The sequence below is a fragment of the Pelophylax lessonae genome (assembly GCF_965119305.1).
Source record: "Pelophylax lessonae genome assembly, chromosome: 11".
NCBI lineage: Eukaryota > Metazoa > Chordata > Amphibia > Anura > Ranidae > Pelophylax > Pelophylax lessonae.
This window is the reverse complement of record NC_138778.1, coordinates 58,674,678-58,691,531: the sequence shown is the minus strand read 5'-3', so window position 1 is coordinate 58,691,531 and position 16,854 is coordinate 58,674,678. Positions and strand designations below refer to the sequence as shown.

Genomic DNA, 16,854 nt, shown 5'->3' with positions numbered 1-16,854 from the left:
TGTGGCTGGATGGGGTCTATTTTTGCCTGGAGGGGGGCTATCGTTGCTGGGAAAGTCTGTTACTAGTGGGGGATCTATTTATGCTAGGGATGAGTCTTATGTCGCTGGGGGGGGGGGTACTTGTTTCTGGGAGAGATCTACAGTAGAGGGAGGGGTCTATTATTGCTGCCTGCTGGAGGGTCTATTGATGCTGGCTGTGGGGACATCTCTTGTTGCTGCAAGGGGTCCATTGCTGCTGGGGGGTCTATTGTTGCCAGGGGATAATTTGCTGTGGGTGGCCCATTGTTGTTAGGGGGGTCTATTGTGGCTGGATGGGGTCTATTTTTGCCTGGAGGGGGGCTATCGTTGCTGGGGAAGTCTGTTACTAGTGGGGGATCTATTGTTGCTGGGGATAATTCTTATGTCGCTGGGGGGGGGTTACTTGTTTCTGGGAGAGATCTACAGAAGAGGGAGGGGTCTATTATTGCTGCCTGCTGGAGGGTCTATTGATGCTGGCTGTGGGGAGATCTTGTTGCTGCAAGGGGTCCATTACTGCTGGGGGGGTCTACTGTTGCCGGGGGATAATTTGCTGTGGGTGGCCCATTGTTGTTAGGGGGGTCTATTATTCATGGAAGTGCTATTATTGTTGCTGGCTGCAGGGGATCGATTTTTACTGCTTTTCTTGTTTCAATAACAATTTCCATACAAATTATTTGACCAAAAAATTATACTTGGTTCTTTAATCTCTATAAATGGCAGTACTGGGAGGTGGGCAGGGGTGGAAGGGTCCTCTGAGGTGGATAGGGGGTGGATAGAGGCGGAGAAAAAGGTTAACTCAGAAAAGGGGGAGTTCCTGCACCTATTTTTTTGAGAAATAAAGCCCTGACTACAGTGATAGCTGCATGGCACTTTTCAGGGTGGATTTTCGGATGGTGACAACAGTGAACCAAGCCTGAGTAATATGCAGTAAAGTAGCCACATCTACTCTCCATTGGAAACCCCTATAATAGGGTGACAATGCAGTAGTACCACTTGGAAACATGAACAAAGCATTGTCACCCTAGTGCAGGAAGTGCCTGAACAAGGACAATTACAGGAACAGCAAGTATAATTTCAATGAAGATGCTTTCTAAAGCCCTCCGATTCAGACAAAGACTCATGAGAACATGGAATGTACTAGTAATGTAGAGCAATTAATCAGAATTAACCTTTTATTGTACAGTAGTCAAACTAATGAAAGATAACTGCTGTTCATTTGCTATGGTTTTCTGCACATTCTCGTGTATTACTGCCTAAAGAATGAAACCCTTCTATGTTGTCATTGTTACTGCATAGTAAAGGAAAAATATAATGTTTTCTTAAATATATAAACTGATATTTATATGCTGCTTATATAATTTAAATAAAATCTTTAATTTACAAATAATCTTTTAACCACTTAATGTGGGATGCCAATCTTTTTGATGAGTATGCTGGGCTTGCTGATATGAAAACCCATCACTTCCCCTTCACTTGTTGAAGGATACTAGAAGATTGAAAAACCCCAATGGTTGCCTTCTCTGCAAGGAGAAAGAACGGAGGTGGGTCAGTGCTCTCATTCAGCTGAGTGAGTGATCATTTATCTGCTACTATTCAGAAAGCCCAGCACTAGTCATTCACTTGTTGAAGGATACCAGATGATTAAAGATCACAATGGTTGTCTTATCTGCAAGGAGAAAGAACGGAGGGGGGTCACTGCTCTCATTCAGTGAGTGATCATTTATCTGCTACTATGCAGAAAGCCCAGCACTAGTCATTCACTTGTTGACTGATACTTGCAAACTGAGATACCATGTTGGCAGTGTCTATGCTAGAAGAGAGTAAAGAGAGTGACCCTACTCTCATCTAGATGTGTGTATCATATGATCTATATGCTGCTCTCATTTAGATGTGTGTATCATATGATCTATATGCTGCTCTCATTTAGATGTGGGTATCTAACATATCATTTAGATACACACTTCTAGATGTGTGTATCATGTAATCTATATGCTGCTATTCAGAAAGCCTAGCACTAGTCATTGACTTGTTGATGGATACCTGCAGACTGTTCTTTGAAGGAGGAGATTAGGGGGTTGTGACTCTGCTCTCATTTAGATGTGTGAGCATGTATTTTATATGCTGCTATTCAGAAAGCCTAGCACTAGTCATTCACTTGTTGACGGATACCTGCAGACTGAAAATCCAGATGGCAGTTTTCTCTGAAGGAAGAGATTAAGGGGTTGTAATCCTGCTCTCATTTAGATGTGTGAGCATGTAATCTATATGCTGCTATTCAGAAAGCCCAGCACTAGTCATTCACTTGTTGACTAATACCTGCAGACTGAAAATCCAGAAAGCTGTTTTTCTCTGCTAGAAGAAAGCAAGGGGGGTTGTTCCTCTTCTCGTTCAGTTATGTGTGTATGGAATCTATATGCTGCTATTCAGATATAGTCATAATACATACCATTTAGGTATATACTGTAGGCACTACTGTAGTGCCACTGATGGAATGCTGTGAGTCAAAAAAACAAAACAAAAGGGTGCACCGGCCCAGCGCATTATCCTCAATAACAGGCCTTATTGTATAAAAATATATATACTCACAAACAAAGGTATAAAAAAGCACATCCAATCCGAACATCTGGAACAAACTGTATTCGGTGACCAATGTCCTCACTGCATGATGGCTAACGTGTTTAGAGGCTTAGCCTCTTCTTCAGCTCTGTTCAATTACTACAAGAGCATGGGGAAATGCTAATAACATTGCACTTTTATGTCTTTGGGTACCTTATTATAGATTGAAGAGCTGGATATTTTAATAATCCAAACTACTGTTTAAATACCCATACACATCCATTGTTGTCTGGTGCTTACAATTTTAACACGGTTGGATAATAATCAGCCTATGTATGGGATAAGAAAACAATTATCATATTGGGAGATGGGGCTCATACAAAGTCACCAATATGCATCCCATAATTTATCAGCAAAAGTCACAGCACCACTTTAAGTGGGCAGGAACATGCTTATATAAACAGGTATCAAAATTTTAAGAAAACTTTTTAATGTCAGACAACTTGCAAATGTCTGGTTGCTATTTCAAGTAAAATGATCACTGTGTTTCAGCTTAATGAACTGGTACCAGAAGTCCCTGTACGTACAGTATGTTTAGATAGCTACTTGAGCATTCATCAAGAATTTGTTTGATTGAGCATCCAAAACCCAAGAGCACTAAATGTCAACTTTTGAAGAAAAACTCAACCTTCAGCCTACCCAACCTAACTCAGTGTTGGTCTCTTATTGGTCCCCATGTTACACTAGTTATCCCTGTGGTAACTCCCTAAGGGACCAGTTACTTTCTCCTTAGGCATACAATTAAGTCCTGCTAGATCTCTTCAGGCTGGCCCCTTTTGCAAGAACAGCTATTTAAAACATAACAAATAGGTGTCTATACTGTTTCCAGTTTGACAGTTTGGTTGAGGACGCAAGCAAATGTGACAGTTAACAATCCCAGAATTCCAGTAATGCAACTGTTTTGAAACCATTAAATCGATGGGTTTAGTTCCGCTTTATGATTTACTTCCATTCAGGAGCTCTGGACTTCAGCAAAATGGCAGCCTCCAGCAAAAAGAAACAGGAATAATGCTGGAGGCAATTTTTCGGCACACACTAATTTAGGTAGCATTATTTATTAATGCATGTTCCTTGCTAAAGAACATTATTTTTTATCAAGTTCTTATGGGTAAAGTTCAGTTTTTCTTATGGGTAAAGTTCCATTTATGGGTAAAGTGTCCCTACCTCGCTGACTGAACTACCCAATTGAAAATCTGCCACCCAATTAGAATTGTTGGTTACACCTTATTCTGCCACTGACAAGTTTTCTCTGGGCAGTGCTACATGACTTTTGGAACTGACAAAACTGGTATTTATATAACTTTATTATAATACTGACATTTGCCTCCTTATCAACCAACTACAAGAAGCTGTGTGCTAATTCAGATGAAGATCATATAAAAAGACTTGGTGAGCAGTGACACTGATTGACATTCTTATGGGGAAACCACTCGGTTAATCAATACAGTATTACCTCCTGGGGCATTCATGGGGTCACCTCTGTGTGACAACCTACTCCCTATCTCTGCCTGTTCAACCACCTCCAGAGATCAGATGTCACATGAACAGAAGGCAATGATGGACATTTGTATGTTGGACAAGACTTCCTTTTTTAAAACGAGACTTTACAATCACTTTAACATAGAGACTGATGTATAAACAGTCATCGAAACATTTCTACAGGGATCTATAGCTGTCTACCATCTTTTCCTAGTAGCAGTTTAAAAGCAGAAAAACGCTTGACGGGTTTACATTAAGGTGGATGTAATCACATTTGGTTTACTAAAGCACTGTGTATCATTTATTTTTAATAAATACTTATTTTCACCTTTTTGTGTCTACCCTGTTGCAGATGATCCCCTACAGCTCTTTGCATCCATTTCCTGGCTACATGTACTTCAGCGATAGCCGCATGGCATCTCCTAAGACAGAATTCCTGATAGTGACAACAGTGGAATATGCCTACGCAAAGACCTTGCCACTTGATGTCTCCAATGGAAGCGCGTAAGCCAGGGTGATATTGCAGAAGAACAATGGCGAGATAAACGAAAAATGCCCATATAAGGACCTTTATGGCAGATAACACTCTCACATGAAAGCTGCGACTTTAAAATATTATCAATGACTCTTAAATTTACATAAAAGCAGAGTTCCACCCAAAAATACATCTAGGTCTTAAACAAAAAAACAACCCCCCCCCCCCCCCTCGTTTTTGGATATTTTTTTTTTTTTCTGTTTGTTTTCTAGTGTACATAGCTGTACTTCCTTCCTAACCCCACCGCGGCGAGGTGCGTCATTTCCTACATCTGTATCAGCCCCCCCCCCCCCCCCCCTGCTGCCTTCTGGGACCTGCATGTATGCCAGAAGATGATGGGGCCATTCAGAAAGTGCAACGCGACTCGCGCATACACAGTAGGAAACCAGATGTGAAGCCTGAAGGTTTCCCTTAGTTACAATGGTGGCGCCTGGACTCGAACCGATGGATCCGCTTCAGGGGGCCCACATAACAGGATCCCTGGACAGGTTAGTGTCTTTATTTTAAAAGACAGCAGCTACAGTATTTGCATTTTATTTTTATTTTTTGAGGCTGGAACTCCGTGTTAAAGGGATTGTATAGGCAGATGTTTTTTTTTTTTATCTGAATGCACAGGGATTCGACCGATTATCTCCACAGCCGATATATCGAGGGGCCAATCTGCACTTTCCCCGATATATCGGAATTGGCCTCTGAGATGACCGATATTGCCGATATTTCGGGAAAGTGCTGTACCGGAGTGATGCCTGCAGCTAGAGGCATCACCCCGGTACCGGCGTCCATAGCCGGCGGTCGGCTGTCTTGTAATGACAAATGATGCGGCTGAGATGCCGCTTGGCTGTCTTTACAAGGAGCAGGAGGGGACGTCCCCCCCCTCCCTTCCCGCCACCTTCTGTGGCTCGCCGGGTCTCCTGTCCCACCAGGAGACCCGGGCATCCTACCTGCACAGTGGCCGAAGAGAAGACCCGATCAAAGCCGCATTCGGCTCCAATTGGATCTCCATGTAAAAACCCGGAAGTGATGTCATGACATCATTTCCGGGTATTCGGCACCAGATTAAAAAAATGACAGCATTCAAAACAGCCAAACTTGGCTGTTTTGAATGCTTTTAAGTGCAGAGGAGAGGTTTGGGGTCTTTTAGACCCCCAAATCCCTCCATAACTGTACCTGTCAAGTGTAAAAATAAAAAATATATTTTTTTAAATGTACAAAAATATCGGCCGATACCGATATTCAATAGGCAAAATATCGGTATCAGCAACAAAAATCTGATATCGGTCGATCACTAAAAAACCTTCTGTGTGCAGCAGCCCCCCACAGCCCCTCTAATACTTACCTGAGCCCATCTTTATCCAGCGATGTTGTAGGAGTGTCTAAGCTGCCTGGGACTCCCCACCTCGGCGGAGACAGTAGCACGATTGGTTCCCACTGCTGTCAATCAAAATCATTCAACCAATCAGGAGAGGGGGACGGGGCCAGGTCAAGACTTTGTGTCTGAATGGACACAGGGAGCTGTGACTCGGGCTCGGCTGCCCCCATAGCAAGCTGCTTGCTGTAGGGGCACCCAATGGGAGGGAAGGGCCAGGAGAGCCGAAGAGGGACCCGAGAAGAGGAGGATCTGGGCTGCTCTGTGCAAAACCACTGCCAGAACAGGTAAGTATAACATATATGTTATTCAAAAAATAAATAAAAAACTAGACTTTGACTTCTGCTCTCAGACTGTCTCTATACTCCCCTAGTGTTTGTCTAAAGGTTTCATGCATCATCCTCTTGAGACTGAAAGAAAGGCATTGTGGGAACTGTAGTCTTCTACAAGGATATTACTGCACTGTTGAACTGTTTAAGAACTGTATATTTCCCAGCAAGCCCTGGGCTCCAGGAGAAAATTGTGTGGGAAACTATAAAGGGATCTGCTGAACAGGCCCACGTTCTCTTGCTTCCCGGGATCCATTGTGCGTGCATCGGTCTGCTGCAGAGGGAGCAGACTGCGGCCTACTGCACACCACCCAGCTGTCTGCAGACTCAGCCCAGGCGGGACGGATGACCATAGCTGCATCGCGGACATCCCTACCGTATCGCGGATCGAGTGGAGTCGGCAGGGCTCACTGAGACAGCAGACCGTAGCCATCTCAGTGTCTCACAGTATGGAGAGTTGCCTCTGCCTGTTCTTCCCGGACTCATAAGAAGGACATCAGGATTGGTGAGAGCACCTGCTCAGAGTCCAGTTACCAGTTGTTACAGTTTCTCTTAAACACTGAACACAGACACTCTACATCTGGATCAGTTAGTGGATATTGATAATCAGGACCAGCTATTCTGCATTGCCTGTTTCATACTGTGCTACACTGGGGAATCATTTTTTCTTTGTGCTCCAACTGCCGGTGAAGATCTTAGCAAGGCCTTGCAAATTGAACATTGCTATTGCTCTTAAAGGGGACACATTACTGGTATCTAGATTACCTCATCTCTCATTAGGATACAGTATTATAGGCTGGCTTGGGGTTCCCCCTTAGTAAAAGCGTTTCTTATAACAATTTATAGCTTTCTGAGAGATTCATTCACTTACTGCAAGATACTAATTTATTATATTATACAAAATAATATATAATATGTACTATACTAGTATTTGGTGTATTTACTTGTTATTATAATTGGTTATTCACTGTTCTTCAGTGTTATTTCAACTGAGCCCTGGCTGTTTATCCAGGGCCTAGTTGAATAATACTCTTTTCAAGTCTCTTTCTTGAGTAAAGCTGAACTAAGAAGTTAAAATCTTCTTCTTCATTGTGTCAGTGTGTCATTTAAAGGTATACACAACATGTCTGAACCTAGAGTGTCAGAAGGGCTGGACGGTTCACGGGGTTAAAGCGGCACAGAAGAACATACAATTACCAGCGACCCTCAAGGGGGCAGTGCTACAAACATATTACAGTTTATATGAGATTTTAGCAATAGGGTGTACTAACTAGATGACCTTTAAAACATTTCAAATGCCACAACATTCATCGCTATACAAAAACATGTACTGTTTAATGTATCAAATAACCAGTAGATCAGGTGACCGCAGAATACAGATAGATAGATAGATAGATAGATAGATAGATAGATAGATAGATAGATAGATAGATAGATAGATAGATAGATAGATAGATAGATAGATAGATAGATAGATAGATAGATAGATAGATAGATAGATAGATAGATAGATAGATAGAACGCGCCTTAACGCTCATCAAATGCTTCAAAACTGTGCACAGGGTATTTGGGGAGAATTTTTAACTGTTCAATAAAGTGATACTAAAGCCTATTTTTTTTTGTTAAAAATAACAAACGCTATATTTATCTGCTCTATGTAGTGGACCCTCCTTTTCCCAGGTCCCTCTTTGGTTCTCCTGGCCCCTCCCTCCGGTTGAGTGCCCACACAGCTCCCTCTGCCCACTCAGACACGGAGACTTGGCCCAGCTTTATCTCCTTTCTCTCCTCTTTGGCTGACTGACTTTGATTGACAGCTTAGGGAGCCAATGGCACCGCTGCTGTGTCTTAGCCAATGAGGACAGGTGTGCCTGGCAGCCGACAAACTCTGGCAATCTTGCTGGATCTAGATGGACCTCAGGTAAGTAATAGAGGGGCTGAGGGGGCTGCTGCACACAAAAGGCTTTTTATCTTAATGCATAGAATGCATTAAGATAAAAAAAGTTCTGCATTTAAACCACTTTAATACTTGTAAAACGCCCATACTAAAGCTCACTGACGCCAGTCTAGTGCCCATACTAAAGCACACTGACGCCAGTCTAATGCCCATACTAAAGCTCACTGACATCAGTCTAACGCCCATACTAAAGCTCACTGACGCCAGTCTAACGCCCATACTGAAGCTCACTGACGCCAGTCTAACGCCCATACTAAAGCTCACTGACGCCAGTCTAACGCCCATACTAAAGCTCACTGACGCCAGTCTAGTGCCAATACTAAAGCTCACTGACGCCAGTCTAATGCCCATACTAAAGCTCACTGACGCCAGTCTAACGCCCATACTGAAGCTCACTGACGCCAGTCAAACGCCCATACTGAAGCTCACTGACGCCAGTCTAACGCCCATACTGAAGCTCACTGACACCAGTCTAACGCCCATACTGAAGCTCACTGACACCAGTCTAACGTCCATACTAACTCTATAGGAGCATTTGTTAACCATTTCCCGACCACCCGCCTTTTTACTGCGGCAGGGTGGCTCTCCTGCACAAACCAACGCCTGACACCCGCGATCACTTCCCGCTGAGAGAGAGAGAGAGAGAAGGAAAGAAGATCTTTCTCCCTGAAATTATCACAGAGCTCATGTGATCCTTCTATATAGGATCACATGTCTCTATGGTAATCTCAGAAGCCATGCCCCCCCACAGTTAGAATCACTCCCCTAGAGTCACATTTAACCCCTTGATCACCTATACTGTTAACCCCTTCCCTGCCAGTGTCATTATTACAGTAACAGTGCATATTTTTAGACCTGATTACTGTAGTAATGTCACTGGTACCCCTTAAAGTGTCAAAAATGTCAGTTTGGGGTCCGATCTGTCTGCCGCAATGTCGCAATCCCACAAAAAATCGCAGATCGCCACCATTACTAGTAAAAAAAAAAAAAACAATAAAAATTACATAAATCTTTCCCGTAGTTAGTAGACGTGATAAATTTTGCGCAAACCAATCAAAATACGCTTGTTGCAATTTTTTTTACCAAAAATTTGTAGCAGAAAACAAATTGGCCTAAAATGTTAAAAAACATTGATTTTTAAATTTTTTTTTGAGAATGTCATATAGCAGAAAGTGAAAAATATTTTTTTTTTCAAAATTGTCGCTCTTTTTTTGTTCATAGCGCAAAAAATAAAAATCACACAGGTGATCAAATACCACCAAAAGAAAGCTCTATTTGTGGGAAAAAAAGGACATCAATTTTATTTTGGTACAGCGCCGCGTGACCGCGCAATTGTCCGTTAAAGTAACGCAGTGCCGAATCGCAAAATAGGGCCTGGTCATTAAGGGGGAAAATCCTTCCGGTCTTAAAGTGGTTTAAGAAATTTGGTCAAGTGTGAACAAGCCCTAGGGTGGAGCGACCCTTAAAGGGTCTTTCCACTTTATATAGTAAAATCCTGCAAACAGAAACCCGTTTCTCCAGTGGAACTAAAATGACACCTACACAGACACTGCAGGTAAAATCTGCAGTCGTGTCTTGGTCTTTTCAAGACAGCTATTATTTCAGAATAGAGTGATAATTAACCATGACAGTATAAACAAAAGTGTAATGACAGCCTCACTATTACATTTGAGGCAAATGTCAAGAAGGGTGGAGACAATTTGTGAGCCTAAAACAGGGTACAAATCTTCAGCTAAATATAAAAAACTCCATTCACATGAGCTAAACCAGGCAAAGGAAACACAAAATCCCACCAAGGCAGATGCTTATTTATCTTTACAACAAGGGAAAGAATTTTCCTGCCCCCGTTTTAGCGTGGCTGAATCAGCCGCTCTGTAATAAAATTAAAATAATTAGAGGTGGCGATACAAATTCTAGTAGAAGCACAAAAGAAATATAATTCAGTTGTAAATTCAGAAGACAAGGTTTTCCTTTCCTGATTAAGCCAATGATTCTATGCCCTATGGGTATAAGATTATTTAAAGGGCATGTCGTATTGTAAAACATTTTTATAAAGACATGTAAAAGAAATCAGCTTGCTGTAAATATTCTCATCAATACATGCAAATGTTTTAAAAACCTTGTTTCTATATATAGTTTGTAATTATATGTGTACAGGGGGGGAAGCCATATTTAATTAGCATATACCCAGGCTCTGCTTTTAGTATTTTAAAGCACCTTTTTTTACAATGGCGGTCTATGAGACTATTAAAAAACAGTGGAGTGTTGGCGCTTAAAGGGTGTAAGAGCAATTGTACTACAATAAGGGACAAAAAAGAGGGGGGGGGGGGGGGACATAAAGATAGCAGGCACAGGGGGGATTAAAAGTCCATGTGCATGTCCCAGGGGATGAAGGGCATTATAAGGACTGTGTGAAAGTCCATCTGGGGGATCCAGAACAGTTCCAGGGATGGATGGTTGTTGCTCAGGGCAGGCTCTCTGGAAGAGTGAAGTCAGCTCTGCATAGATATGAATGAAAGAAAGAGTGCAAACGAAATGTATTACAGCGTTAAAAAACTCACATGGAGGTAAGTGTTACAGCATTATCCTGAATGTCAGTGGCTCCGTAGGTTCTTTAGATGGTGATCCGCGGGCCCAGGGTGTCCAGGGACACAAAGCAGAGTGCCGGTTTGCTTCTGTCTTCTGGGCTGGCGGGAGGTGGAGACCACGAGGCGGAGGCGTCTGACATGAGGAGGAAAAAGGGTGGAAGGGGCTTCACTACGCGTTTCGGAGCATGCGCGAACACCCTATGGGGCATTCGCACTCCTTTATCAAGTCCTTGTTCCTCCTGATGTAAGACGCCACCAGCCTCCGCCTCGCGGTCTCCACCTCTTGCCAGCCCGGAAGACAGAAGCAAACTGGCACTCTGCTTTGTCTCCCTGGACACCCTGGGCCCGCGGGTCACCGCCTAAAGAACCTACGGAGCCACTGACATTCAGGATAATGCTGTAACACTTACCTCCATGTGAGTTACTACATTTTTTAACGCTGTAATAAATTTTTTTTGCACTCAAAGGCGCTCTCCCTTTCTTTCATTTATATGAGATTATTAAAAGCAATGCACTCCATGTGTGGCCAATATCCAGTTCATTGATCTGCAGAAAAAAACAGACTTCTCTAGCATCCTAAATACACGAAGCTCGACCATCCCCCATCCCTTTCCTGCCCCCAGTGCTTCCTAATCTGCTCCAACTGTCAGTAAAAATCTAGGGCCGGACTGCCTGCCCCTGTGCACGAACGCCCCATAAACATACATAGGACATTGCGACTAAAGTACTGGAACATCCCATGCAAGCAGCCTGGCACTAGATTGTGACCAGCCAGGATGTGGGAGGCCAATGCCATGGAAGTAAGTAAGCACCTGCAGGGGGGCTGGGATAATTAAAGTGATGCTAAACACACATTGTTTGATTTACATTATCCCTTCTCTTTCTGTATGTGGATGATGGCACTTGAATTATTTTAATAAAAAAAAAACATCTAAGTACCTTTTTCCTAAATAATATACAGCTGTCACATGACCCAGCTCTTTCCCAGCCTGTCTGCAGGGAAAAATAAGCAGGAGGAGCTTCTAGTCCTCTGCTGCTTGCTCACATGTTCAAATTAAAAAAAAAAAAAACAGCCTTTGGAATACAGAGTGAAAATAAGTAATTGATATCAATAAACTGTTTTAAATTGTCATACAAATATATATTTGAAATTAAATCTTTATTTTTTGCCAATAACATGATGTGGGTGGATTTCTGCCAATCACAGGCTGTGTCACACCCCTCCAGGCTGTGTCTTAGAATAAGAGGGAGATGAAGCCTCCATCAATCAAGATTTAATATCCCGCCCCCATTGTGTTTAGCTGGTTAATGGGCATGGAGGAGGAGGGAGGGAGTGGGCTGTCATTTACCAATATGTATACGCCCACATGTGCTACATGGGCTACTCAGAATGTGATAGGGAGGAAATGCTCAGCATAGAAACTCACTGAAAACTGAGCATGTGCAGAGTTGACACCACAGCTGCAAAATCCCTAGCTAAATTGGGGACTTGGACAGAAGGTGGAGCTAGAGAGCAGCAGGATCAACCAGGTTTTTTGCAGAATATTAAAAACAAATCTCTTAGTGACTGAGTGAGTATGAACAGCATGTAATACACCATTTATTCATCTTTCTTTATGATGTGGGTTTAGTGACACTTTAAGGTTAGTGTATTTTAGAGTCAGGACTTTTTTTTTTTAGCTAATTGTTGAACTTGTCCTTCATGTCCCCATGGTAGCTAATCTACAAATCTCTATATTTAGCACATTAAAAAAATATAAAAGGGAAGATATTTAAAATTGCAAAAGCCGTTTTAAAGGTAATCAATCAAATAATAGCTCAAAATATGTTGTCATTGAAAATTCACCACTGTTTTCTCTTTTAATCAAGGAACATATGCATACCTGAATACTGAGCACCTCTAGGTGCCAATCAGTATAACCCGCTAAAAATAAAAATCCAATGTCACACCCCAGGATCCTCTGGGATCTTAGGCAGCCTACAGTGTGTTGCATATATGTTCAGCAATGACCCCCAGTACATCCTATAATTCAGCGCAGGGGCACATATCAATAGTTGTTGAGTTACAATCCTCATACTGAGATGCCTATGTATTCCAGTGCGTCCTAAAATGACCTGCATAAATGGATTTTCCAGATATTCCAATTGTATAGTATTCAGCAGTGACAGTTTCCCTTTAATAACGCACTGCCAAGGGCAATGACTATCTGCAAAGGGCATTAATGCGTAGCAAAAAAACGTTAGATTTTTTCTCCCCTATAAGACAAGAGAATTCTGAAATCTTATTGGGTTCTATCAGTTCCTATACTTGACACACTTAGCACTATCCTATTTTAAATGACTAATAGAGGTTCTCCCTCTTTCAGATATCTATGGGAGTCAAATAATTTTCTCATGCAGCACACCTGCTGGTGAAATCTAGTATTGCAGATTATAAATTTAAACATGAAGCTCAATCAGTACATCATTTTTTTTTCAAAGACAGACTTTGGAGTGAATTGAAAACCCTCGCTGGTTAGAGGCTTACAAAGAAGGGGTTTTGGGGGGGACATGTTGTGTTGAAGCTCCCTTTCACGGTCCATTTATTAATATTATTCACTATGACAAATCACAGACTTTATATTAAAATACACTGCTAGTAATTTATTACATGGGTCAGAGGGACTGGTGATATCTCTATCAACAGGCAAATACTGCTATTATCAACTATCATGCATCGTCATTCAGCCATTAATACTAATGATCTTCCAGTGTCTATATCTGGAGGGGTCCAAGGCACTGACAATTTTGTTCTTTTTTTTTTTTAAATTGGCAATTTACAAAGCGTTTAACACAAGGATACAGATCCGTATTTTTAACCATGTGATTGTCGTTTTAAAATCTCATGGAGTTAAAAAAAGCTGCCACTTTAAAAAAATAAAGAAAAAAAAAATCCTTATCCTGGTATGTTAGCTTTGTAAATAGACAATATTGCCTTTAAACAAGCCGCCTCCTTTGGCAAACAATTCCACACATTAAAAAAAAAAAAATGCTGATCTATTCCTTCTCCATTCATATTAAAATATTAATAAATCTTTAGAAAAAATAATATACATAGATTAAAAAGACTGCGCATAGTGCAATAAATCAGTGACAACTCAAGCCAATCAAATTTCAGTTTTCTGCAGTTGGGACAGATAATGGTTGAATTAAAAAGCCCTAACGTGTATCAAACAAATGCAACAGTTTCCCAATCAGGTTGAGTCTTGCCCAGCCGAAGCAAAAAAAAATCAAAAAGTGGGTCTGATCATTTTTAATTTTTTTTTTTTTATCGGTAGCACATAATGCAGGAGATTGCAATACAAAATCCTAAATGAATCCTTTCTCACGTTTGCCAAGATCTTTTTCCAACAGCGGTTAGCATCATACAGAATATTCACAGATAGGGGGGGGGGGGTACAGATGCATCTAGCCGAGGAGATCAGAACGCTGAACGGGATCTGGGAAAACTTGCAGCAGCGATTATCTAATTATACGAGTATGAAAATGGCTGAACTTGTGATGCAGTGAAAATGACAAGGAATGCAGTGATTTTGTCGGAGGAGCAGCGGTGATAAACCCAGCATACAAACAAGGGGGGGAAGACTAGAACGCGCTGGTGGCTTGGGAAGGAGGAATGAGACTGCGGTGCTGATGAGAGAATACAGTGAGCCATGAGACATGATGCACCACTGGTGCTGTGAACATAATCAAGCTGGTGCTATAATGATGGGATGTCACAGTAAGGGGGGGGGGGGGGGATGTGAAAAGTAAACAGACATCATGTCACAGCCAGCGAGCAAGCCTGGGGGACAGGTCATGGGGAGCTGGGGGGGTGACAGGGTGACAAGTGTCAGTAATGGGAGAAGGCTGCTCAACAACAGGCAGTGCAATGCAGAGGCAAGCGCCTGGCATATTAGTTTAACTGACATTAAGTACGGTATAGAATTTGGATGTGATGAGATCTATGCAGTATGAGTGCAGGGCGATGGAGCAATATGGGTCAGTGCTAAGCAGCTGTTGCAGTATAATAGCCAGTCACTTACAGGTGGCAAGAATTCGCACAGAAAACATGTAGTCCCCATACATATATCTACGGCATAAGGGGTCCTGCGTGACACATTGGGGGTCAGCGGTCAAGTGATGGCAGCTGCAGATCCTTTCACAGCATGACTTTTCTATGCATTAAAGTCAAAGGTTCATAATGGACCATTGGGGGGGGGGGGGGTCATAAGAAGATCCAGGGGTCAGAGGTCCACAATGCAGTGCTTTAGGGATGAAGTGCAACAGTGTGTAATTCTTGTGGGTGGGGGGGGGTACGTAGAAGGTACCCAAGCACCTGGCTGATGGGGCTTGCTATTTTAAAGGACGCATCAGTGCATCTTGGCCCCTGGCTGTTTGGTGAAGCCAATCATAAGGGGGACCCCCCATAATATGAAGATCCAGGGGTCAGAGGTCTACAATGCAGTGTTTTAGGGATGAAGTGCAACAGTGTGTAATGCCCAAGCACCTGGCTGATGGGGCTTGCTATTTTAAAGGATGCATCAGTGCATCTTGGCCCCTGGCTGTTCGGTGAAGCCTATCATAAGGGGGGGCCCCCCATAATATGAAGATCCAGGGGTCAGAGGTCTACAATGCAGTGCTTTAGGGATGAAGTGCAACAATGTGTAATGCTTGGGGGGGGGGTACATAGAAGGTACCCAAGCACCTGGCTGATGGGGCTTGCTATTTTAAAAGGATGAATCAGTGCATCTTGGCCCCTGGCTGTTCGGTGAAGCCTATCATAAGGGGGGGCCCCCTCTCGTATAAAGATCTAGGGGTCAGAGGTCTACAATGCAGTGCTTTAGGGATGAAGTGCAACAGTGTGTAATGCTTGGGGGGGGGGGAGAACATAGAAGGTACCCAAGCACCTGGCTGATGGGGCTTTCTATTTTAAATGATGCATCAGTGCATCTTGGCCCCTGGCTGTTCGGTGAAGCCTATCATAAGGGGGGCCCCCCCATAATATGAAGATCCAGGGGTCAGAGGTCCACAATGCAGTGCTTTAGGGATGAAGTGCAACAGTGTGTAATGCTTGGGGGGGGGAAATAGAAGGTACCCAAGCACCTGGCTGATGGCGCTTGCTATTTAAAAGGATGCATCAGTGCATCTTGGCCCCTGGCTGTTCGCTGAAGCCTATCATAAGGGGGGGCACCCCCCTAAGTCTGGTCACTACCGCCCCCCCACTTCAGAAGCAGCACTGCGGAGAATTAGCTCCCCCCTCTCTCTCCCCCACCTCCCTGCTGTCAGATTCCTCCACTTACCTTGGCTGGTACCCCCCTCTCCCTCCTCGCACTCCGTCAGGTTATTCAGCATCCTCCGTGTCTGCGCTGCTCCCTCTCCCAAAACCTCTCTCGGGCTCCTTTATTTTGATGGGGTTTTTTTTTTTCCTCTCCCTTCCTTCCTTCCCAGGGACCGATGCCTAATACCGCAGCGATGCTCAGTGTGCGAGAGCGGCAGAGAGAGAGAAGAGGAGGAGGTGGAGGCTGCAGTGCAGAGATCTTTCAGCGCGCACACTCGCAGCCCCATGCACAGAGAGAGAGAGGGAGGGAGAAAGGGAGAGCGAGGGAGGAGGGGGCACACAGACAGAAAGATGGGGGAGAAATAAAGACAGCGAAAAGGGGAGAAGGAGGGCGCAACGAAATAAAAGCTGGAGAGAACATGATCAGGATGGAGAGAGGGAGAAAGGAAGGAGGCATTGAGAAAAAAAAAAAGGGAGACACTAGCCTACGACGTGTGGGAATTCCCTGGATCCCTGTCTGCATGATCGCATCTCTCTATGCTGAATGGGATGCAGAGGAGACAGAAAAAAAAAAAAAAGAGAGAGAATTAAACCCTCATCACATAGGAGACGTGTGCCATGGATGCCCTGGATCCTGATCTTTTCCCACTTTGGTACCCTGTGCTCCCTC

The 16,854-nt window shown here is 43.2% G+C and overlaps 1 protein-coding gene across 1 annotated transcript in view; it reads right to left on the bottom strand.

Annotated features, from left to right (window-relative positions):
* The window catches only part of SLC12A5 (solute carrier family 12 member 5), a 148,880-nt gene extending 132,398 nt beyond the window's left edge, over window positions 1-16,482 (bottom strand). Inside the window, exon 1 of the mRNA XM_082272063.1 lies at window positions 16,207-16,482. Coding sequence (XP_082128189.1) covers window positions 16,207-16,258 — 52 coding nt within the window. The 5' untranslated portion in view covers window positions 16,259-16,482. The remainder of the gene's footprint in view (window positions 1-16,206) is intronic.
* Between the last annotated feature and the right edge of the window lie 372 nt (window positions 16,483-16,854).